The 26,806-nt window shown below is 37.2% G+C and overlaps 1 protein-coding gene across 6 annotated transcripts in view; it reads right to left on the reverse strand.

Annotated features, from left to right (window-relative positions):
• Positions 1–26,806, reverse strand: part of LOC134344374 (serine/threonine-protein phosphatase 6 regulatory ankyrin repeat subunit A) — a 254,125-nt gene that overhangs the window by 104,809 nt on the left and 122,510 nt on the right. For all 6 annotated transcript variants that reach the window (XM_063044057.1, XM_063044056.1, XM_063044053.1 and 3 more), the window contains 5 exons: positions 17,796–17,996; positions 16,975–17,062; positions 13,519–13,661; positions 12,282–12,494; positions 86–164 (listed from right to left, as the gene is read on the reverse strand). In XM_063044057.1, coding sequence (XP_062900127.1) covers positions 86–164; positions 12,282–12,494; positions 13,519–13,661; positions 16,975–17,062; positions 17,796–17,996 — 724 coding nt within the window. The remainder of the gene's footprint in view (positions 1–85; positions 165–12,281; positions 12,495–13,518; positions 13,662–16,974; positions 17,063–17,795; positions 17,997–26,806) is intronic.

The raw sequence follows: 26,806 nt of genomic DNA on the forward strand, positions 1-26,806 counted from the left end.
TGATACAAACAATACAAAATGAATACGACATTCACAGCTACGTTCTTAAAAAGTTTAGTAACAATTTTAACAAAATATCAGTTACCGTTTTGGATTATTGTCTGTGACCTTGAGAATCTCCCATGAATTGCTGTCATGTGCAATGGAGTCTTCCCATCTTTACTCTAAAACAGATACGAATCATATACTGTAATTATAGTGACAATACTGTATTTTAACATAATATGGCTCTATTTCACCACCATCACAAATATGTAAATTTCATTTACCATTGTTAATAACTAAAAATCCAAGTTATAATATGCTTTAAACTTTTTAGGAATGTTATTACTTTTTTTTACTATGTTAGTTTATGCAATGTACTCACTCAACCCCCAAAAAAGTGATGTTCAAATATCTGAAGTACAGCATACTGCTCATCCATAAAGGAAACATTAAGTAGGTCAGTCATTCCACATATTTTCTGGTAACATAGATGTATTTTGAAAATAAATTTACTTTGAAATTTGATTTGCAGTGAACTTGACAGTTGCTCATACAGCACTTATTCAGGAATAGGGGTGCATGGTAGTATATAGGGTAGCACAACACTATACAGTACAAGTGACCTGGGTTCACTTCCTTTCCTTCTTCTTTAATCTTTTTATTAATTTTCAAGTTCATAAACATAATAACGATAATGATACAAAGAGATTGGAATTACCTTATTGTTAATAAACATATACAAAAAAAGACTACAAATGTACAAGTGTAATAGACTTCCAAACTCTTGATATAGTTAATCATGGAAAAAAAATAAACAGAGAAAGGATATTGCAAAGAAACCACCCCCCCAAAAAAAACAGAAAAAAAATAGAACTAATGACTAAACCCAAAAAAAGGCTAACAGAACAAAACAAGGCTGAACCAATATATTAGATCATACATTCATTAATGTCGTCAACTCCACTCCTCTATTCATATATTCTAAGTTAATAAAAAGGATTTGGAAAAGGTCAAACTACATCATATGAAAATGTTGAATAAATGGCTTCCAAGGCTCTTCAAATTTAACCGAAGGATCAAAAATGACACTTTTGATTTTTTTCTAAATTTAAGCATGATAGAGTTTGGGAAAACCACTGAAATGTAGTAGGGGAGTTGGTCTCTTTCCAATTCAATAAAATGGACCTTCTGGCCATTAGTGTAACAAATGTGATCATCCGACAAGCTGAGGAGGATAAAGATCTATGTTTCGTCATTGGCAAACCAAAAACTGCCGTACTAAGATGGGGTTGTAAATCAAAACGCAAAACTGCTGAAATAATATCAAAAATATCTTTCCAAAATTTTTCCAAGAGAGGACAGGACCAGAACACAAGACAAAGAAGCCACCTCAGAGTGATCTGTCACAAATAGGATTTATGTGGAAGTAAAAACCAGCTAGTTTATCTTTAGACATGTTGGCCCTATGCACTACCTTAAGTTGTATCAGCGTATGTTTAGAACATATAGAGGAAGAGCTAACTAATTGAAAGATTCTTTCCCATTTCTCTATAGGTAGGCGAAGTTGAAGTTCCCTTTCCCATCCATTTTTAATTTTGTCAGATATACCTGGCTGTATATTCATAATTGTATCATTAATAATTGCTATTAATCTCTTCTGATAAGGACTTAAACCTAAAATTTTGTCTATGATATCAGTAGAGTGTGAAATTGGAAACGTAGGCAGCATGGTATTTAGAAAGTTTCTTATTTGTAAATACCTAAAAAAAAAAATGGGATCTGGGCAAGTTATACTTATCAGATAACTGTTCAAAAGACATAAAACAGTTATTCAGAAATAAATCATGGAAAACATGTCATACCCTTCATTTTCCATATCAAAAAGGCTTGATCCATAACCGAGGGTTGTAAAAAAAAAGACATAGTAGGGCTTGATAATATGAATTTGTTCAAACCAAAAAATTTATGAATTTGGAACCATATTCATAATGTATGTAAAATATGTTTAATTATTGGATTAACCAATTGTTTATCCAATTTAGAAAATACAAAGGGAAGTGAAGTTCCTAAAATAGAAACCAATGAAAACCCTTGTACAGAGTGACCTTCAAGGTTTACCCATTGTGGACTTGGAATTATATCCCAATCTTGTGTCCAAAATATTAAACAATCGAATATTAATTGCCCAGTAATAGAATCTTAAATTCGGCCATGCTAAACCACCAGCTTTCTTGGACTTCTGTACATATTTTTTACTTAATCTGGGATTTTTATTCTGTTATATATAAGAGGAAATCTTAGAATCAACAGTATCAGAAAAAGATTTAGGAGTAAAAATTGGTACCACTTGAAATAAATATAAAAATTTAGGTAAAGTAATCATTTTAAGAGCATTGATTCGACCAATCAGTGATAGAGACAGCGGGGACCATTTAGTAAGCAATTGTTTAACCTGACTAATTAACGGTAAGAAACTGAGCTTGAATAGGTCCTTACGTCTCTTAACAATTTTAACCCCCAAATAAGTAAAATAGTCAGTAATCAATCAGAATGGGGAACATCTATAATTTGCAACCAGAAAAACTACTAAGCTGAGCAAGCAAAGATAATACTGCCAGAATGGATTTCTCAGGGTTCGAAATATATAATAGTAAATTGTCTGTATATAGTGATAATTTATGTATCTCCTTCCCACGGGTAATACCAAATATATTAGGAGAGTCATGAATAGCAATAGCTAACGGTTCCAGGGCAATATCGAAATAATGGACTAAGAGGGCAACCTTGCCTAGCACCACGGAATAACCGAAAAAAGGGAGATCTTTGATTATTGTTAAGTACCGAAGCCAAAGGAGTAAGGTATATCAATTTAATCCAAGATATAAATATCGGACTGAAATTAAATTTCTCAAGCGTATTAAACAAATCTGTCCATTCGACTCTATCAAAAGTTTTCTCAGTGTCAAATGAGATGACGCATTCTGGAGTTCTAGGTAAAGAAGTATAAACAACATCCATTAGTCTCCTAATATTAAAGAAGGAGTAATGATTTTTAATAAATCCAGTCTGATCAACAGAAATAATTTGAGGTAATACATTCTCCAGTCTCGTTGCCAATATTTTAGAAAAAATCTTAGAATCTACATTCAGCAAAGATATAGGCCTATAAGACGCACACTCAGTAGGATCCTTATCTTTTTTAAGAATTAGGGAAATAGAAGCTCGATAAAAAGATTGAGGTAATTTACCTATAGATACTGCATCCCTAAAGGTTCTACATAACCAAGGAGAAAGTATAGTAGAGAAGGACTTAAAAAATTCTACTGTATAACCGTCTGGACCAGGTGCTTTACCTGAATTCATCGAAGAAATAGCACTTTTTATTTCTTCTACTGTAATAGGTACATCTAGTTTTAAACGTTCATTAGGTGGTAATTTTGGGATATTCAATTTCTTTAAAAATTTGTGATCCGTGCATTAAAGTGGAGTCATCAGGAAATTCTGATTGGTATAAAGAGGTATAAAATTCTTGAAAGGATTTGTTTATCTCATCATGATCAACCGTCACAGTACTGTCATTTTTACGAATCTTAACAATCTGGTGTTTAACCGAAGCCGATTTCAGTTGATTATCCAGCAGTTTCCCAGTTTTATCACCACGTATATAGAATTGACTCCTAGTTTTAATTAATTGATTTTTAATCGAAAATGATAGTAATAGACTATGTTCCATTTGAAGTTCGACTCTCTCCTTAAAAAGCTCCTGATTAGGAGTAATAGAGTACTTCTTGTCAATTTCTTTGAACTTGTCAACCAGTTTAAGTATTTCATCATTAGTTTGTTTTTTCAGTCCAGCAGAATATGAAATAATTTGTTCATGAATATACGCTTTAAAAGTGTACCATACTACCCCGCTGGAAATTCCCTCTGTAAAATTCATTGTGAAGAAAAAAATAATCTGTTCCTCAATAAAATTAACAACGTCCGAGTTCTGGAGCAGAGTGGTATTAAATCGCCATTGTCTAATACTAGAAGATGTATCCATTGACTTAATAGATAGTTTCAATGGCGCATGATCGGAGACAACAATGGAGTCATATTTGCAGTCAGTAACAGGTGGAATTAATTGAGAGTTAATAAGAAAGTAATCAATTCTAGAATAACGATGATATACATGTGAAAAGAATGAAAACTCTTCATCATTGGGATGCAGAAATCTCCAAATTTCTGAAATTCTAGAGTCAACCATAAAAGAGTTAATACGAGTAGCCATTTGTTTGGGAGTGCCTGATTAGACATAGATCTATCCATCAAAGGATTTAAACACCAGTTAAAATCTCCACTCATAATCAGCATATAATCATTTAAGTTAGGAAGGGATGTAAAGAGATGTTTAAAAAATTCAGGATAATCAATATTTGGAGCATGAACATTAACCATAGCAACTTTTCTGTTAAATAACAGACCAGTAATTAACAAAAATCTACCATTTGGATTTGAAATAGGCTCATAATGCACAAACGAAATTGAAGGAATAGAAACGCCTTTCACTTTGGCCTGTGAATTTGAATGGTTCAGTTCGGCCTTCCAAAACCTAAAAAAAAAGCTGATTATCCTCTTTCCGCACATGAGTTTCTTGTACGAAAGTAATATGAGCATTCATCCTATGGAATACTTTAAAAATTTTCTTCCGCTTAATCGGGTGGTTAAACCATTTGTATTCCAAGAAACCAAATTAGTAATCTTATCCATAGTACTGAAATTGAGCATAAGGTATGTAAAGGGTCAACCAGAATACAAACTCATGACCCCGGAGGAGGAAGAAAGGTTCAAAGAGGAACTGGAAGTCACGACATTTCGAACATCTTTGTAGTTTCAAGTCAGCCCGTTTAAAGAAAAAAATCTAAATTAAAAATAAGAACAAAAATACCACTCCCTCCCACAAAAACCCAGAAAAAAGCCAGAAGGTGGCCAATGCTAAATCTAAAGCTAGATCTACCCCCATCTCTCCAGAACGCAACCCAAGAAATATGTTTTTCTTAAAAAACACCACCCCTGGTCAAAAAGAAGTAAAAAAGCATTTACTATAAATGTAAAGAAAAGATTACAACAAATACAAACAGAAAATAGTTTCTTCTTACTCATATTTCAAAAAAAAAAGAGCCCAAGCGCCAATTCATATTGTTAATTTTTCATATATGAATGATCGGAAATGACGCAGCAAGAAAAAATAAATTCTGAGAAGAAGGAAAGCAATCCGCCATCTAAAGATGTAATATTTCTCCAATTAATTTTCAAAGAAAAGGAAAATCAAACACTGAATCTACTACTTAATTACTCTCAAAAGCAAAAAGATTAAGTGAAAAATACAAGATCACTAACGAAAAAAGTGAAAAAAAAATACTTTTATTCAAAACTACGAAAAATACCAACACTACAAAACCAAAGCAGGATCCCTCAAAATATAAAAATCTAAATCTGTAAGCTAGATAGTAGCGCTTTTTAAAAAAAAAGCCGAAAAGCAAGTTAGAAAAAATGAAAAAAAAGAGAACAGTGTGTTAATTAGTCCTTAGCAGAGGAAGACAGATTGTCGAAAAAGCTTTGAGCTTTATCTGGAGTTTTAAAGAAACAACGAGAGTTATCCGCCAGAACAATTCTCAGACACGCTGGGAACAGCAACGCTAACTTGACGCCCTTATGATAGAGTTCTGACATCCGTGGTTTAAAAGCCTCATTACTTCCGGGCTGAAATCTGAAACTTTGAATACCTTTCCGCCGAGCAGCTCGTATTACTTGTTCCTTAATATGAACATAGTGAAACCAGACAATGATAGGTCTGGGTTTAAATTCTTTGGAAAGTTTGCAGTGTAATGTACAATGAGCACGATCTAGCAATGGAGGGGCATCCAAAACTTCTAGACCAAACACATCTATTAACAATTTAGAAAAGTATTTAGTTATATCGTCCGTCTCAATATCTTCAGGAAGCCCGATTATTTGCAGACTCTGTCGCCGAGAATGATTTTCAAGATCGATAACCTTTGATTTATAACGTTCCAACTGCTGAGATGTCGAAGCTAGATTTTTCTCGAGAGATTCAATTTTTCAGTCCCTCTTTCGACCAGCTTCATCTAGCTCTGAAATTCTAATGTCTTGTTGATAGACTTCGCATCTGAACGATTCAATGTCATCTTGAATCGTCTTCAAAACTTCTTCAAACACAGCAAATCTTTGGTTAAGTGTATCCTCTAGAAGTTTTGACATAGTCTGAAAAGTTAATGGAATTTGCTTAGATGCTTTGGGATCGCCATCTTTTTTCCCGGTCCCGCCGGAATCCTTCCTGTTTTTAACTTCTCGTCCTCTGGTCAGCATTTTCAGTAAGTTAAAATCGAAGTTCAAAGTTATCTTTGTGGTATAAACCCTTTAGTGTAGGTATAGATAAAGTAAATAAGGGTGGTTACAGGTAAAAGAAGTAAAGGGAATGGAGCGAAGCCAAAGTGTACCTCATGCCATGAGTGCCTCCTGAAGAGTTGGTTCATTTCCAGCCGTTGTCTGTAAGGAGTTTGTACATTCTCCCCGTGACCAAGTGGGTTTCCTCTGAGTGCTCCTGTTTCCTCCCACATTCCAAAGACGTACCAGTTGATAGGTTAACTGGTCATTGTAAGTTGTCCCATGATTAGGTTAGGGTTAAACTGGGGGGTTGCAGGACGGTGCAGCTCAAAGGGCCCAAAGGACCAGTTCCGTTAAGTATTGCAATAAATAAAACAAAGATGATCTATATAACCATAAATAGCCAGCCAAAAATTAATTGCATCCAAGGAACCAGTAATCGTAATAAAAATAACTCACTTTGAATTATGAGATTTAACTTTGATTAGCCAAAATGGAATTAAAATGGTGTCCAATTTGGCATGAAAATCTGGAGCTTACCATTCACAGAGAACATAGTACTTATTGTTTACATGGTCTTTTAAAAGGAATCTGAAAACATGTTGCCAAGGTCATTTGTCAATGAAAATAAGATCTGTAGTATTAAGTAATATGTGAACACAAACTACACTTTCGCCATATGCACATAAAAACTGGACTAGAGAATAAGCAGCGTAATTGTTATTTGTTCCGAAGTTAATTTTTATGTGCATAAAGTGAACAACAGAATGACACTGCATTGAAGGAGGCCATTAGCAAGCTTTGTTGCAGCTCTCTAATCAATCCATGCCCTCATTCTTTCCTTTTAGGCCTGTATTTAAATTTCCTGTTGTACTTACAGTTTTCTTTGGAATCCGTTTCCACAATCCATTTGCTGGCATATTCCAAATTGTATGCTATCTTTATCAAAATGTTCACTCATGTAAAACCAGAGCAAAACAGTAGACATACTGATTTGATAAAATTAAATACTGCACTAAATGATAAAACAGTTGAAAGAATTGAGATATAGAAAGACAAGATACAGATCGGCACATCTTTATTGCTGCCTATACTTCAGATTTTTGCACCACAGGAAGTCCAGACTACAAATGAAACATACAACTACATCTATGGTAACAATGATAAAAGTTGCTGGTGAACGCAGCAGGCCAGGCAGCATCTCTAGGAAGAGGTACAGTCGATGTTTCAGGCCGAGATCCTTCGTCAGGACTAACTGAAAGAAGAGCTAGTAAGAGATTTGAAAGTGGGAGGGGGAGATCCAAAATGATAGGAGAAGACACTTCTATTTGTTCGTGTTTGCAAACAAATAGAAGTACTCAATAAGAACAACTAAGTTGGAAAGAGAGCATTGACTATGAATCTAAAAGTGAAACAGATTGCAAGATGTCCTACTGTATGCAAGCACAGACAGCTTCAATTTCTGGGGAGACACAAATGAAATTGAACATTGTGCATTCTTCAGTGAACATATTGTCTCCTGTCCTTTGGATGAAAGGAAACCACAAAGAATTCTGACAAACATCCAAGCGCAACTCCACATTCTGGGTCCTTCACATTCTTAAGCATTCAAAAACTATTAAAAAAAAACATTGAGGAATTAACATGATAAAGATTATTTAAATTATAAGTACATTTTAAAATACTTTTGGATTATTAAAACTAGTCAATTAAACTCAGTTCATAAAATATGTATTATTTAATGCCCATCTTTGTTCCTTGCAGTCATTTAACCATATAACCATATAACAATTACAGCACAGGAACAGGCCATCTCGGCCCTTCTAGTTCGTGCCAAACTCTTACTCTCACCTAGTCCCACCGACCTGCACTCAGCCCATAACCCTCCATTTCTTTCTTGTCCATATAGCTATCCAGTTTAATTTTAAATGACAACATCGAACCTTCCTCAACCACTTCTGCTAGAAGCTCGTTCCACACAGCTACCACTCTCTGAGTAAAGAAGTTGCCCCTCATGTTACCCCTAAACTTTTGCCCTTGAACTCTCAACTCACGTCCTGTTTGAATCTCCCCCACTCAATGGAAAAAGCCTATCCACGGCAACTCTATCTATTCCCCTCATAATTTTAAATACCTCTGTCAAGTCCCCACCCCCAACCTTCTACACTCCAAAGAATAAAGACCTAACTTGTTCAACCTTTCTCTGTAACTTAGGAGATGAAACCCAGGCAACATTCTAGGTAAAACGATAACAGAATGCATAATAAAGTATAAAAGCTGCAGAGAAAGTGCAGTGCAGACAGACAATAAGCTGCAAGGTCATAATTAGGTACGAGGTCAACAGTTAACCTTATCGTACTTGGAAATAGTGTTTCCTGTATGGGTAAAGTGCTTGATTATTCTTTACCGAGGAAGTGAGATTATTCCTTACTGAGGAAGTTCATAGTGGGCAGGCTGGTTTCCATGATATGTTCAGCTATGATCTCAAATGTCTGCAGTTTCTTCTGGTCTCAGCCAGAGTAGTTACCATACCAAGCTGTAATGCTTCTATGGTGCATTGATAAAATTTCATAAGGGTTGATGGGGACATGTATTTTGGCGAGTTTTCTTGGTCTGGCATCTACATGATTGGACCACAGCAGGTTGTTGGTGATGGTAACTCTTAGGAACCTGAAGCGCTCAACCCTCTCACCACAGTACCATTGAAGCAGACAGGAAAATGTGCACCATCCCTCTTCTTAAAGTCCATGACCAACTCTTTTGCTTTGCTGTCATTGAGGGAAAGACTATTATTATGACATGATGTAGCTAAGCTCTCAATCTCCTCGTACTCTGACACATTATTACCCGTGGTTGTTTCATCTCCAAACTTATAGATGGAGTTTGAGCAAAATCTGAGCAGTCAATTATGAATGCAGGTATTTCCTTTTTTGCCTCCCTCTCTCTCTTTTTAAACAGAGGTGTAAATCATAAATTGTGTCATTATAAATACAAGAATTTCAAAAAGTGCACATCTTAAAGACCCTACCGCAGAGTATCGCAGATATCTATAGAATCATAAAAAGGACCTTTTGCCCATTATGTCTATGCTGATCATTTCTATCAATCTATCTACAATAACCCCATTTATAAGTTCTTGATCCATAGCCTTCTCTGTTTTAGTGATTCCAATGCTTCTTAAAAGACTGTTGGAGCACCTTCTTCTACCAGCTTCTTAGCAGCACATTCCAGCTCTCAACCACCTACTAAGTGGGGGGAAAATTTCCTCAGATTCCCTGTAAATATCATACTCCTTTATTTAAACTTACAAGTTCTGCCATGGGGAAAAGCTTCTAACTATATAATTTTTTTTGTCTTTCATAGTTTTGTATTCCTCCATCAGGTCTATCCTCACCATCCTCTACTCCAATGTAAACAAACTATCCAATTTCTCATCTTAACTGAAACCACCCATCGCTAGAAACATGCTGATGAACTTACACCCATTCTAGTGCAATCATTCTGATCCTATAATACAGGACTGAAACACCATAATATTCCAACTTTGACAACACAAGAGATTCTTCAGATGCTGGAATTCCAAAGCAACAGACACAAAATGCTGGAGGCACTCAGCAGGTCAGTCTGCATCTATGAGAGGAATAAACAGTTAATGTTTCAGGCCGAGATCCTTCCTCAGCACCGGAAAGGGGAGGAAAAGGTCATTTCTGTTCATTCCACTCCAATACTTTATAAAGTCTTACCAAGATCCCTGTGCTCTTGTATTCTACAGTGGAGCTAGAAAGTTTGTGAACCCTGTAGAATTTTCTCTATTTTTGCGTATATATGATCTAAAATGTGACCACATCTTCATACAAGTCTTAAAGCAAGATAAAGAGAACCGAATTAAATAAATGGCTCAGAAAACATTATATTTGTTCATTTATTTATTAAGAAAAATGATCTTATATTACATGTATTTGCTGGAAAAAGTATGGAACCTTTGCTTTCAGTAACTGGCCATTCTCCTATGACCTCTCTCATTAACAAGGCATTTTTGCCCACAGGACTGCTGATCACTGTTTTCTTTTGTTTTTTTTTTACACCATTCTCTGTGAACTCCAGAGCAGGGGTGCCCAACCTTTTTTATGCCATTGACCAATACCATTAAGCAAGGGATCCATGGACCCCAGGTTAGGAACCCTTGCTCTAGAGACTGTTCTGCATAAAAATCCTAGGAGATCAGCAGTTTCTGAGATATTCAAACCACCCTACCTGGCACTAACAATCATTCCATGGTCAAAATCACTCAGATCATATTGCTTCCACATTTTGATATTTGATCTGAACAACAATTAAACTTCTTAACCACAAAATAACATGCAGGTGCTGGGGTCAAAGCAACACTCACAACACGCTGGAGGAACTCAGCAGGTCGGGCAGCATCTGTGGAAAAGATCGGTTGACATTTCGGGCCGGAACCCTTCGTCAGGACCTTCTTAACCATGTCTGCATGCTGTTATGCATTGAGTTGCTGCCCCATGGTTGGTTGATTAGATAGTTGTATTAAAAAGCAGGTGTACAGATGTGTCACCTAATAAAGTGGCAACTGGATGCAAGTTGTTAACTGAGGGACTGATCTCTGGGGTTTACTTATGGCCACAGGTTTCCGATCACAAAAGTAATTCTCCACTATTAATCTCTCTCTTATACCATGTGAACTTTGCATCGTTTGGGATCTTGTCAAAAGCCTTACTGAAGTTCATATAAACCACATCAACCATGCTGCCCTCATCATTTACATCTTTTAAAAAATTCACTTACATTTGTCAGACATCAAGTCATGCTGACTATCCTTGCTCAATCCCTCTTTTACCAAGTGTAGATTAAATGCATTATCACATCAAATGATGGAGTAGATTCAAAGGAACAGCAGATTCCTACAGCTCCCTTTTATAATGTACTACTTCCTCAGACTTTACATCAGATTTCAATGGAACTGTTCTCTCTGAAATTACTCAGGGCATGACCCTTGAACAATCATAAAAGATGCCAGAAACTGGAGCTCTTCTTTAGTGCAGAGATGTGGGGGGAGAACAAAAAAAGTTGTGAAGCACTGAGGGATTCTGAATAGGCAAATATAGAAAATTCACCCCTGTCCTGGATGTTAATACAGCATTTAGGAGGAGCTACACTGAGCTTTGGTTTTGACACAGCTACAGTTGTGATGCACATAGATTAGCTTTGACAGGGACAACAGAGTGATGGGCTGCACATCAGTTTTAAAGCATCAAATGGATTAGATTCAATCTGAGTAAAGGGAAGGTGTCAGGAAGTTAAGATGCAACCATAATGTCAAGATCAATCAGAATGAAGGAAGGATAATCAGCAAATGTTGGTTATAATGACAACATGGAGAAATATAGATGCATACTGATGAGAGAGAAAGACAACACGGTTGAGTTGGAAAATGTGAATTTTAAAACATTGAAGAGGAAAGGGATATAGGCATAGGCTTAGAGAAAAAAAGTAGTTCAGGAAATATTAAATCTTAAGATGACCTACTGTACAATTTACATTATGTTCGGCAAGATCTCTGCTTAACATAACGTTGTGAAATAAGGTTTCAGGTGACAAAACTGATTTCCTTCTGTCAAAATCTTAACCAGAACCAAAATTTATAGCTTGAAGTTAACTTTTACATGAGTTTACTCTGGTTTCTGAAAGCTAACAATTCAATCAAGACATCCAATCTGCAAGAGAAAAAATTAATGCTTAAAAATTATAATGAAAAATATACATTTCTCAGGAAGTTACTGACACCAAAAATAAAGTCTTTGCATCTTCAAATTCAACCCAGTTTTCAGCAACGCAAACATGAGAATTTTATTTCCATTCACTCACAATAGATCTGTAATATTCCTTACCTTAATATTCACCTCTGCCCCATTACTGACCAACAGTTCTAAACATAATGCACCATGTGTTGAAGCAGCAGCAAAATGCAATGGGGTGAAGCCCTTCTCATTCACTTGGTTGACGTTTGCTCCACAGTCAATGAGCTCATTCACAACTACATCCTGACCATTATAACACGCCACATGAAGAGGGGTATTTCCATATGCATTTGGTTCATTAATCTGTTGAAGTATGTAACAGTAAATGGTCACACACTTCACACAAAAAAACCTTGTATTGCTAATAAAACTAAAGAATTCCACAGTTCAAAACAAGAAACAAACCCAAGTTTTAAAAATGTCAACATTCTTTGTCATCAGCCAAAAGATGTTTAATAATGCACTGAGGAATGAAATGATTGCTTTTTAAATTTTGCTCATTTAATTGTTTTTGCATTAACATTGACTTCAACTATTTTGAACTAAATTATTCACTATAAGTATGAAATTAATTGGATACAAGTTGGTGCAAATATAATCAATTAATAAGAGCAAAATACTAATGTGTCAGAACCTACAATTTTCAGAGAAGCTAAACAGGTAAAATTATCCTCATGGTAAATAGAAGAAAAATCCAACAGAAGTCTCTGAAAAGTGGATGGTTCAAATGTGTTTTTATTGGCGATAAGACTAAGTGAGCAACTATATCAACAAAGATAAAATATTACAATTACTTGGGTTTGGCAGCACCTCCCTAGAGAAAACTCAACAATACTAGTTTTATAGATGCTTTATAAATTTGCTGAGTATTTCTACTAATTTCTACTTCTAAGATTACAAGATTATTTGCTGGCCCCGACTTGGAATCAATCAGCATTTCTCAAGTGGGATAAGAGAATGCTGTGGAAATTTACATGCTTTTTACAAAAAAATAGATAATTAGAACTTCTATTTTACTCCAATTTATTTTGCTTGAAATGTTAAGGTGAAACTTCAATATAGGATATAATAAGATATAGGTGTCATCACATTATTGTAACTTTTATTTAAAACACCCAAAAAGAACAAACTAATGAAGTTAGCAAGTGATATTATGAGTTTTTTAAAAATTCGTGCCTCATGAGTAAGCAAGTTTAGATATTTGGTTAAAATATGGTATAATTTGTCCATTATAATGAACTCTTACCTGTAACTAAGCTACAGAAAATGTAACTGTCATTGAATTATTCTCACATTTAACAAAATGTACAGGAACTCATTAACTTACATCAACTCCAAGGTCCAGCAGGTACTTGACTACACTCAGCATTCCACTGGAAGCTGCAGCATGAAGTGGAGTATACGCTTTTTTATCCTTGCATGCTACTTCAGCTCCATGTGCTACCAACAACTTAATCACTTCAATGTGACCTATAAAAAGAATGACATGCAGTCACTGACAATACAGAATATATCAAAAGAATGTATTCGGACATAACTATGCTATTGAAGCTTATAGAATGCATTCTAATAGCTATTTTACAATGGAATTTTGCTGGAACCATGTCAATAAGAAAACACATTTTGAAAAGGATTGTACTCAGCCTCAGTAACTATAATGTTTTCAAGTCATTTATCATAGACAAGAAATAGGAAATGGTAGAAGCCAGTGGGGATACAAGTGTTGTGCTGAAACCCTGGATTACTGAACTGTCAGAATCCTCAAGAGGAGGGATTCCCTGCCTTTTTTATGCCATGGATCAAAGCTGACTATCCTGACGTCAAAACGGAACTAACTAAACTGAACTGACATATTAGGTTCACAGCTCAGTTAACTAACATGCGGTGGTAACAAACAATCTGCTGGAAAAACTCAGCGAGTTGAGCAGCAACTGTACTGAGAAGGAATTGTTGGTGTTTCGGGTTGAAACCCTGCATCAGTCCTGATTGCAACATTTTGGATATCTCTTTCAATTTCAGAAAAAGGAATACCAGCAATTTCAGGTAGGAAAATAGTACTGAATAAATGGTTACCAGTGGTCTGACAATTCTCTGAGTGGACTTCATCAATATATTAAAAGTGTTTAGTTTGATAAAGTGGATATATCGGTTTCAGTTCTCGAAAATTCCAAAGCTTTAGGGAAGCTTCTATTGTAACACCTTTGCCATCTACAAATCTAATAAGAGATTCTAGAAAAATCTCTTTACCCTGAAGTGTTTTATCATCTGGAACTCTCTACAATAGGAACTGTTAAGATAAACAGCAGAGATGCCCTTTGGGAGAACCAGATACATCCATAATGGAGGAGAGAATGCTTTGAAAAAGCAAGATGAAACAGGATGGAACTGGAGGGTGGTTGAGAGTTCATGAGGAACATAAAATGCAGCATGGTCCATCTAGCAGAATTGGCTGCTTCCATACCTTTTATGTATTTAAATTTAAAGTCAAATAAAAGAACAACATAATTACACAAGAGCAACACACACAAAATACAGGACGAACTCAGCAGGTCAGGCAGCATCTATGGAATGAATAAATAGCTGTAATTTCTGGCCAAGACACTTCATCAGGACTGGAAAAGAAGGGGGAAGATGCCAGGAAAAAAAAAGTTGGGGAAGGGGAAGGAGGATGAGAACAAGCTGGAAGGTGACAGGTGAAGTCAGGTGGGTGGGGGAGGGAGATAGGGGTGAGGTAGGAAGCTAAGAGGTAATAAATGGAAAAGGTAAAGGGCTGGAGAAGGAATCTGATAGGACAGCAGACAAGGTAAGAGGCTAGAGTGAGAAAATGAAGAGGAGGAAAGGGGAGGGGAAAAACTACTGAAAGTTGGAGAAATCAATGTTCATGCCATCAGGCTAGAGGTTACCTAGACAGAATATGACGTGTTGCTCCTCCAATTTGAGAATGGCTTTATCGTGGAAGAGAGGGAGGCCATAGACTGACAACTCAGAATGAGAATGGGATAGGAATTGAAATGGTTGGCCACAGGGAAATTCCACTTCTTGCGATTGGAGCTGAGGTCCTTAACAAAGTTGTTCCTCCAATCTACATCAGATCTCACTAATGCAGTAGAGGAGGCCACATCAAAAGCACCAGATATAGTAGATGATCTCAAAAGATCCAGAGGTGAAGAGTCGCCTCACCTGGAAGGACTATTTGGGGATTTGAATGGAGGTGAGGGAGGAGATGAATGGGCAAGTGTAGATCTGCTGCCACTTGCAGGAATAAGATCCTAATGGGCAATTAGCAGGGAGGAACAAATGGACAAGGAACAGAAGGAGTGATTTCTGTTGAGATAGGTAGGAGGTGGGATTAGTAAAGATGTGTTTAATGGTAGGGTCCTGTTGAAGATCGTGGATGTTGCAGAGGCTCATGGGGTGGTAGGAGAGGACAAGAGGAAATCTGCCCTTTTATGGTGGCAGGAAGATGGGGTGAGTGCAGATGTGCGGAAAATGGAGGAGATGAGGATGAGGGCAGCATCAATGGTGGAGGAAGAGAAACCCCATTTGTTGAAGAAGGAGGTTATTGGTGATGTCCTGAAAAGGACATCCTCGTCCTGAGAATACATGTGGCTGATATGAAAGGACTGAGAAAAGGGAATAGCATTTTTACAGGAGACAGGCTAGGAAGAGGTATAGCCAAGCTAGCTGTGGTAATCGGTGGGTTTACAAAAGACTTTGATAGACAATTTGTCTCCAGTGATGGAGACAGAGAGATTAAGAAAGGGAAGACGGACGTCAGAAATGGAGCAAGGAAATTTAAGGGTAGGGTAAAAGTTGCAAGAAAAGCTGATGAAATTGATGGAGCATGAAGCAGCAACAATGCAGTTATCAATGAGGCAAAGAAAGACTTAGGGAGTATTACCAGGGAAGGCTTAGAACATGGACTGTTCCACATAGCCAGCAAAAAGGCAGGTGTTGCTGGAGCTCATGGCGAGTTTGGAGAAAGTGGGACGAGCTGAAAGAGCAATTGTTGAGGGCGAAGACCAGTTCCACCAAACGGAGGATGATGCTGGAGAAGAACTGTTCAAGTCTTGTCAAGAAAGATGCAGAGAACTTTAAGGTATTCTTGATGTGGGATAGAAGTGTAAAGGGACCGGACATCAATAGTGAAAATGAGGTAATCAGGGCCCAATAAAATAAAGTTGTTGAGGAGATTGAGAGCATATGAAGTGTTGTAGATGCAGGTGGGAAGGGAGTGAACCAAAGGAGATGAAATGGAGTTAAGATATGCAGACACAATTTCAATGGTGCAGGAGCAAGCAGACACAATGGGTCTACCTGGACAGTCACGTTTGTGGATCTTGGGTAGGAGATAGAAACAAGTAGTGTGGGGTAAGGGAACTACAAGGTTGGTGACTGTGGATGGGAGATCTCCAAAGTTGATAAGACATTATAACATAGATTTTTAATATAAAAAATAAAATATAAGTATTAAAAATAAAATGAAAGCTTTACAAACAATTTGGACTCCACAAACTGCATTTCATACAGAATATATTCAGAAGTGCCAACTTTACTGCTAGCTTGTTTAAGCACACACTCTTAACAAAAGTGGGCCCTTTTAAACACCCTATTCCACTACATGTCTGGTTGCATATTTTTCAAACCCCTCCAAATTCCCATAAAATTAAATATTCATCTCTATTTTTTCCATAAGAAACAACCAACTTTAAAATTTCAAACAAAGAGTGGCCACTTGTGAAAATTTAACAGATTGAACATGAAGATCATTGTAACAACATACCCATGTACGCAGCCCAGTGAATAGCACGTCGGTCCTTCTTATCAAAGGCATTGATGTTGGCACCTCTCGACAGAAGCAAGCTAACCATCTAAGAAAAAATTGCTCTTGTTAAAATTCAGCTTCTGTTGACAATGTACAAATTTTTCAAGTTTAAATACGTCTTTTGCTAATAAGAATCCTGTTGATTCTTCCAAAATGTTTGTAGTTAGGAAAAACAATTGTGTTGGTGCACAAAGTAACCAAAATCACACTGAGCCTGAAATGTTTTATGCAACTTATTAATTAAAGAGTATTCTTCAATGATAAGGCATACTACTGGATTCATCTTGCTGATAATTTAGTTTTGAGAAGTTAGAGTTAACCATACAATGGCAGTACATTTTAGAACGTACAACCAGGCTCAAAGATCACAATATTGATATAGTGGTTGTAGATTCAAAATGTGCAAGCACAAAAATTGCAATCCGATAGTTTTAAAAGTATATATGAAACGTGCTGCTATGCTTGTAGAACCAGCACATAGAATTGCCATTTATCTTTATAAACATCTGGTTCTTCAGCTTCTCCCTCAGCCAGGCAGATTGAAAATTTCATACTACTCTGTTATGGATTTTGTATGAACAAGATGATTCCAAAAATATACTTTACAAAGTCAAATGTAAACATACATTTGCATGCAAGTCATACATCAGTGTATAAAACTTTTAAAAAGTTGTTTCATAACTGTTCAGTCTGTAAACATACAAAGAAAGTACTTTTTAGAACTTCTGGAATTCAAATTATTCATGTTAGATAATTTTCATATAGTGTTAGTACAATACCTCCACATGTCCACTGAAGGCAGCATGATGTAAAGCAGTTCTCCCAGCTCGGTCGGAGACATTTACGTTACTTAAAAGAGGAACCAGAGCTTCTGCACACTTCACAGCTTTGTTTGCAGCAGCAATATGTAATGGAGTCTGCCAGTTTTTGTCACGAGCATTTACATCAGCAGAATGTTTCAAGAGCACCTGAACTGCATCCTACATTGAATTAAATGGTTAAAAAGATTATAATACAAATTAAATTAAATGAACCAATAGAATATGCACTGGCAAATGGACTGAATTTTATGAACTTATTTGAACATAATTGTTATTGTTCTCAGTATACAAAGCGTTACTGCCCCCAGTATGCAAACTTGCAACATCGACAAAGTGAAGGTGTATGGCATGCTCAATTTCATCAGATGAGCTATTGGACACAAGAGCTGGTAACATGTTACAACTCTATAGGACACTGATGAGACAACATCTAGAATACTGGGTGCAGCTCAAATCACTGTTCAATTGGATGGATGTGATTACCTGACAGAGGGCACAGAAAAGATCCAGCAGGATGGTGCTGGGATTGGAGGGTTTGAATTATAAGAAACTGGAGTTGCTGGACTGTTTTCCCTGGTGCAAAGGAGACTGATCTTATAGGAACTTTACAGAAATCACGAAGGGCATGGACAACGCATGCAATCCAGGATAGGGGAATCTAAGACTAAAGGGCATAGGTTAACAGTGATGAAAGAGGTCTGAGAAGTATTTTATACATAGGAGGGTGGTGGGTGCATGGAAGGAGCTGCCAGAGAAAGTGGTGGAGATGGGTATAATTATACCAGTTAAAAAATATTTGGACAGGTTCAGGGATTGGAAAGATTTGGAAAGGGTGCGGTCCAAATGGAAGCAAACGGGGATTAGCTCAGGAAGACTTCTTAGTACGAATGTACGAATTGGACCAAAGAATTTGTTTCCCTGTTGTACAACCCTCTGACTGCTGAACTTTAGTGTTTTGCATAAACAGACATTGCAGCTGACTTAACCATTCAGGAATCAGTTTCAAAATTAATATTCCAACAAGATCAGATAACAATAATTCTAAGTATTTCTAAACCTGAAAAATACTCTATAAAATTAAAATGACTCAATAATAATTAAGAGGAAGGGAAAATCTCCTCACAAACAGTACCTAATGGGTTATTGGTTTAAATACACTCAGTGGCCATTTATTAGGTACATGAGTGGAACCCAATGTGGTTTTCTGCTGCGGTAGCCATCCCTTTCGAGGTTTGTATATTCAGAGATGGTCGTCTGCAAACTGGTGTTGTCATGTATGGTTATTTGTGTTACTATCACATTCCCATCAGCATTAACTAGTCTGGCCAGTCTCCAATGACCTCTCTTATTAACAGTGTGTTTCTGTTCACACAACTGCCACTCACTCAATGTTTTTTTGTTTCTTGCACCATTCTCCGTAAGTGCTAGAGACTGCTATACATGAAAATCCTAGATCAGCAAATTCTGAAATATTCAAACCATTCCATCTGGCACCAAAAATCATTCCACAGTTAAAAGTTACTTAGCTCACAGGTGTATCTAATAAAATGGCCATTCAGTGTATATTTCATACCAAATAAAAGGAAGTATAGAATTTATTTTTCACATAAAATGTTGATAAATGCATTTCTGGATACTTCCATATAGACTAGCATAGATCCAGTTTAATCCATTTAGTCAGGAATACTAGTAATGGCTTCTTTAATACATCTATACTATTACCTCCTTTCATGTCACCTGTCAGTCATTCAACATTCAAATGCAGATGTGATTGCTATGTTTGCAGATGATATAAAATTTGGTAACAAACTCAATGTCTTATTTAATTCCAGGTAGAGTTTCAGACTCAAATCTATTTCCATGACATTTCCTGACTTTCCAGGAAATGCCTCATCTCATCTCTTCCTAAAATATTTATTCAAATTTTTATTACACAGACACAATTATTTACGTGAACAATGAACCCTTACTGATCTTTCTCAGTTCATATTCAATAAACTTTAGGTTGTCCAAACTCCTGCTACTATGACCCAAATATCAGTCCTGTACACCTACCATCTATGGTTGGAGAACCACAATAATAACTCAATTTTAACACTGTAATTATTCCAAAATTATTCTTCAGTGTCTCGCCCTCTTTGCTTTCATCAACTTCCTAAGCCTCATAACTCTCCAGGAAATGTGTTGTCCTGCTATACTGGATTCGTTCCTGAACTGATTCACTATACTGCTAGTAACCACTCTCTTGGAAACATAGAAAACCTACAGCATCAAACAGGCCCTTCGGCCCACAATGCTGTGACAAACATGTACTTACTTTAGAAATTACCTAGTATTACCCATATCCCTCTATTTTTCTAAGCTCCATGTACCTATCCAGGAGTCTCTTAAAAGACCCTATCGTATCCGCCTCCACCACCTTCGCAGGCAGCCTATTCCACACACTCACCACTCTCTGCATAAAAAACTTACCCCTTAAAAAACTTACTCCTCTGTACCTACTTCCAAGCACCTTAAAATTGTGCCATTAGCCATGTCAACCCTGGGAAAAAGCCTCTGACTAGTCACACAATCAATGCTTCTCATTATCTTATACACCCCAATCAGGTCACCTCCCATCCCCCACTGCTCCAAGGAGAAAAGGCTGAGTTCACTCAACCTGTTCTCATAAGGCATGCTCCCCAATCCAGGCAACATCCTTGTAAATCTCCTCTGCACCCTTTCTATAGTTTCCACATCCTTCCTGTAGTGAGGTGACAAGAACTGAGCACAGAACTCCAAGTGGGGTCTGACCAGGGTCTTATATAGCTGTAACATTACCTCTCAGCTCTTATACTTAATCCCACAGTTGATGAAGGCCAATGCATTATATGCCTTCTTAACCACAGAATCTAGCTGCGCAGCAGCTTTGAGTGTCCTATGGACTCGGACCCCCAAGATCCCTCTGATCTTCTACACTGCCAAAAGTCTTACCATTAATACTATATTCTGCCATCCTATTTAACCTACCAAAATGAACCACCTCACGCTTAGCTGGGTTGAACTCCATCTGTCACTTCTGAACCCAGACTCTCCGTTAGAAATTTCAAAAAAAAATCTACTTGGAAGCAGTCTGAACTATTGATCATCTACCCTAATAAGCCCTTGTGTGTTAATTTTATTTATTTGACACAGCTCCTATCAAGCAACAAAATACACTCAGTGACCACTTTGTTTGGCACCACCTTTTTCTAATAAAGTGGCCACTGAGACGATGTTCATGGTCTTCTGCTGCTGTAGCCCATCCACTTCAAGGTTCAACATGTTATGCTTTCACAGATGCTCTGTTGCTCAACATTATTGTAATGCATGCTTACTTGAGTTACTGTCACCTCCCTGTCATCAGCCAGTCTAGCCATTCTCCTCCAACCTCTCTCATAACAAGGCGTTTTTGCCCACAGAACTGCAGCTCTAGATATGTTCTTCTTTTCGCACCATTCTCTATAAATTCCAGGTACTGACGTGCATGAAAATCCCAAAAGATCAGCAGTTTCTGAGATACTGAAACCACCGTATTTGGTACTAACAATCATTCTACGGTCAAGATGACTAGATCACATTTCTTCCCCATTCTGATGTTTGGTCTAAACAATAACTGAATCTCTTGACCATGTCTGCATGTTTTTATGCATTGAGTTGCTGCCACATGATTAGCAAATGAGAAATTTTCATAAATGAGCAGATATACAGGTGTATCTAATAAAGTGGCCCAGTGAGTATATTTTTTGCTATGTTAAGGTGGCTGCCTGTAAACATTGTTGTTCCAGAATAACAATATAAATTTCCTGTAATGTTTGTCAATTACAAAAGAGAAACCTTGACCTATTAAATGAAATAAATCAACTCCTAATAATTTGGAAAGGAAGCATTATAGCATAATCAACTTTTTCATACAAGAAGAAAATTTGAAAGTTAACAAAAAACACTTTCAATTCATGAAAAGATTTGCTTTTCCTTCAATTGAAAGGAATGCTCTGGGAAATGAGATTCTCCGACCACAGGATTGACAAAAGCCTCAATAATCTGAAAAGCCTCCTTTCCATGTTGAAACTTTTCATGAAAGGGCTCAGATTTTTAAGCAGGATATATTTTGTTTTAAGCTCCTTTCCGTTAGTAAGTTGAGGCTAATGATAAATGTTGGATGTTTTTTGTTGGTTGATTTCAACCCACGCAGAACTATGAAGCCGAAAATAAGAAATAACATTACAGGATTGGAATAATCAGTTCAAGATGTCATGGCAAATCAAGATCAGGAAACAAAGATAAAAGTCATGGAACCAATATAGTTTAGATAAGTGAACCAAGAGATCATTGTATCCCTCCACACAGATTTTAGAAATATGTTTTGAGTATACAGGAAAAAGCAAAACATAAACTGAGAAACATATAGATAGGCAACACTACAATACTGAATCACAGTGCATTTAATTTGGCTTTTTTGACATTGATCAACAGAAAAAGACTTTCATGTTAAGTGAAATCAGATCCCTACGAAGTGATCTAAACTAATCACAAATATAAAACACAAAATAATCGAATGCATAAGTATTCACTCCCTTTAATATGACACACCGGATCATCACCATGCAGCCAATTGGTTTTAAAAGTCACATAATTAGTTAAATCGAGATCACCTGTGTGCTGTCAAGGTGTTTCAATTGATTGTAGTAAAAATACACCTGTATTTGGAAGGTCCAACTACTGGTGAGTCAGTATCCTGGCAAAAACTATCCCACGAAGAAAAAAGAACACTCAAAGCAACTCCGTGAAAAGGTTATTGAAAAGCACAAGTCAGAAGATGGATACAGAAAATTTCCAAGTCACTGATCATCCCTTGGAGTACAGTTAAGTCAATCATCGAGAAATGGAAATATGGCACAGCTGTAAATCTGTCTAAGTAAGCCGTCCTCAAAAACTGAGTGACCGTGCAAGAAGGGAAATAGTAAGGGAGGCCGATGACAACTCTGGAGGAGTTCAATATTCAGTGGCTGAAATGGGAGAGACTGCACATGCAACCCTGGGTGCTTCACGAGTTGCAGCTTTATGGGAGAGTGGCAAAGAGAAAGCCACTATAGAGAAAAACGCACATGAAATCTTGTACAGAGTTTGCCAGAAGACATGTGGGAGACTCTGAAGTCAGCTGGAAGAAGGTTCTATGGTCTGATGAAACCAAAATTGAGCTTTTTGGCCAATAGACTAAACGCAATGTTTGACATAAGCCAAACACTGCACATCACCAAAAACACACCATCCCCTACTGTAAAATATGGTGGTGGCTGCATCATGCTGTGGGGATGCTTCACTGCACAGGCCCTGGAAAGCTAGTGAAGGAAAAGGTTAAAATGAATGTAACAAAATACAGGGAACTCCTGGAGGAAAATCTGCAAGAGAACTGCAACTAGGGAAAGATTTGTTTTCCAGCAAGACAATGGCCACAAGCATAATGTCAAAGCTACACAGGAGTGGCTTAAAAATTAAGTTAATGTCCTGGGGAGGCCAAGCCAGACCTCAATCCAATTGAGAATTTGTGGTTGGACTTGAAAAGGGCTGTTCACTAATGATCCCCATGTAATCTGACAGAACTTCAGCAGTTTTGTAAAGAAGAATGGGGAAAAATTCCAGTATCCAGACATGCAAATCAGATAGAGAACTATCTATACAGGCTCAAGGCTGCAATTGCAGCCAAAGGTGCATCTACTAAATACCGACTTTAATAATTGTAATATATTTAGATTAATTTGTAGAAATTTATTTTCATGTTGACATGAAAGTGTCCTTTCTGTTGATCAGCGTCAAAAAATCTAATTAAATCCACTGTGATTCAATGTTGTAAAGCAAAAAAAAACATGAAAATGTTCCAAGGGCGGGGTGGTGAATAATTCTTATAGGCACGGTGTAGAAGTACGTAATACACAATAAGAAAAGCCACTACTCAAAAGACGAAGTAAGAAATAAAAGTATGAATTCATATTCTTAAAAGTTAGAAAACGAAGTCTGTGTGGGAAATGGAGATCATGAACATTTCTTTTCCAACAGAAACTCACTTCAAATAAATTCCTATTTCAAAAGATCAAGGAAAAACTAAGCTAGCCACTTCCACTTACAGACCCCAGTCAGTTTGGATTGATAACACCTCCTCAATCTCCATCATCACAGGTGCACCACAAGGGTGTGTACTTAGCCTCCTAAATTGGGAGACCATTTCGTCAAGCACTTCTGCTACAAGCGGGACTTCCACATGGCCAAATATTTTTTTATTCCCATTCCAACATGTTGATCCATGGCCTCCTCGTGCCAAGATGAGGCCACCCTCAGGGTGGAGGAGTAACATCTTATATACCATCTGGGTACCATCCAACCTGTTGGTATCAATATCGATTTCTCCTACTAGTCAACCAAACTCTCCACCCCATCCCCACTTCTATTCCCCATTCTGACCTTTTACTACTTCTCACCTGCCTATCATTTCCCCCAGGGTCTCCTTCCCCTTTTTATTGTCCACCCCCCTCTCTTATCAGATTCCATCTTCTCTAGCCCTTGATCTTTCCCACCCACCTGGCTTCACCTATCACCTCCCAGCTAACCTCTTTCTTTCCTCCCCCTACTTTTTCATTCAGGCATCTCCCTCCCTTCCCTCTCTGTCCTGAAGAAGGGTCTCAGCCCGAAACATCTACAGTATACTCTATTCCATAGATGCTGCCTGACCTGCTGAGTTCTTGCAGTATTTTGTGTGTGTTGTTTTGGATTTCCAGCATCTGAGATTTTCTCGTGTTTGCGCTCCGCCTGCTGCTCTATTCGCTTGACATTATGACTGTGTGAAGTACTGCTCAAATGCTATATCCAAGTTTGCTGATGACACCACTGTTATAGGCTGATTCAAAGGTGGTGACCAATTAGCATATAGGAGGGAGACTGAAAATCTGGCTGAGTGGTGCCACAACAACAACCTCTAACTCAATGTCAGCAAGACTAAGGAGCTAGTTATTGACTTCAGGTGGAGGAAACCAGAGGTCCATGAGCCAGTCCTTATCAGGGGACCAGAGGTGGAGAGAGTCTCCACCATTGCTATCATTTCAGAAGACCTGTACTGGGCTCAGCATGTTAAGTGCAACTTTGAAGAAAACACGGCAGTGCCTATACTTCCTTAGGAGTTTGTGCAGATTCGGCATGACATCTAAACCTTTGACAAACTTCAACTGATATATGGTGGGCAGTACATTGTCTGACTGCCTCCCAGTTTGAGATGGGAACACCAATGCCTTTGAATGGAAAATCCTACAAAAAGTAGTATATTCTGCTCTGTCCATCATGGGTAAAGCCCACCCCCCAACCATTGAGCACATCTACATGGAACGTCATCACAGGCAAGCAGCATCAATTATCAAGGACCCCATCACCCAGGCCATATTCTCTTCTCGCTACTGCCATCATGAAGGTGGGGTACAGGAGCCTCAGGAGGCTCAGGGAGAAAAAGCATTTCAGGATGTATATTGTACACATTTCTCTGACATTAAATGTACCTTTAAAACCCTTTGAAGAGTTATTACCCCTCAACCATCAGGCTCTTAAACCAAAGGGGATAATTTTACTTGGCCCATCACTGAAATGTTCCCACAACTAATGGATTTACTTTCAAGGACTCTTCATCTCATGTTCTCGATATTTATTGTCTATGTATTATTTTTATTTCTTTCATTTTGTATTTACAGTTTATTGCCTTTTGCACACTGGTTGAATGCCCAGGTGCAATCTTTCATCGATTCTATCATGGTTATTGGATTTATTGAGCATGCCCACAAGAAAATAAAACTTAGGGTTGTATATGGTGACAGATGGGTGTACTTTGGTAATAAATTTACTTTGAATAGTGCAACCTAGGTACCACAGTTACTTCAACATTCAGTTTGAGAAAACCAACCTTGTCACTTAATGCAGAGAACTAAATTAATTCTGAAACAAAAATACAAATGACAGAAAATTGCTTTTGTATTTCTGCATTTTGGTCTACAAGATTTTGAATATACACTACAAAAATACACTTTTATCTTGTCAACCTCCTTATGCATAAGGATTGGACAATGGCAATTTGCTTTCATTTTAAAGTACATTTTGTAATATCAACAGCTTCTACTTAATGGATTTACTACCAAAAGCGTAACATTTAGACATTTTATATTTCAAATTACATAAAATCATCAACAAATTCTTGTCAAACAATAGTTAGTTATCTCAGTCATTAGCAACCACAAACTGGGCTGTATAAATAATCAGCCTTAACCCATTTCGCAATGTCATCTGACCTTTAAGAGAGCTTGCCTATTGGCCAGCATTAATTAAGCAGTTCCAGGAAAGGTAACAAATGCATGTAACCGTTCCAAATACATATTATTATATCTTCAATACTTTCAGTTGGGGAAATTAATTATTATTTAATTTAGACTGGAAGCAATTTGGAGCTACGAATTCAAAATAAATAAGTCTTAAGGATGCCTGATGTGAAAAATAGATCAGATGTTTAAATGAAAGCAAGAAGTAAAATCAAGACACAGCTACCATTCAGCTGCAATAACTCTTGATAGCTTCTCATTAATAGTGCATTCATTGGTAGAAAACTTGTACCTAAATCAAGAGCTGGCCAGACTAGATAATGAACTCTGATTTGCATAACGTATAAAATTGTGCCCTATTAATGAGGGAGCAATCTTCTTCAAAAAATATTTATGCTTACAACTCTGCAAAGCACAATTCAAAACCACTGAATTAACTTTCAATTAAATATTACTCAAAGTATAAAACAGCAAAAAAATACAATGAATGGACATGTAAAGTGCCAATGGCTGATGACAGGCCAGAGGACTGGGAGCATTGTAGGATTGAGGAGAAAAATACTAAAAAAACTCGTAAGGAGAGAGAAAAAAATAATTTTGAGA

This window comes from Mobula hypostoma, chromosome 3 (genome assembly GCF_963921235.1).
Source record: "Mobula hypostoma chromosome 3, sMobHyp1.1, whole genome shotgun sequence".
Taxonomy (NCBI): domain Eukaryota; kingdom Metazoa; phylum Chordata; class Chondrichthyes; order Myliobatiformes; family Myliobatidae; genus Mobula; species Mobula hypostoma.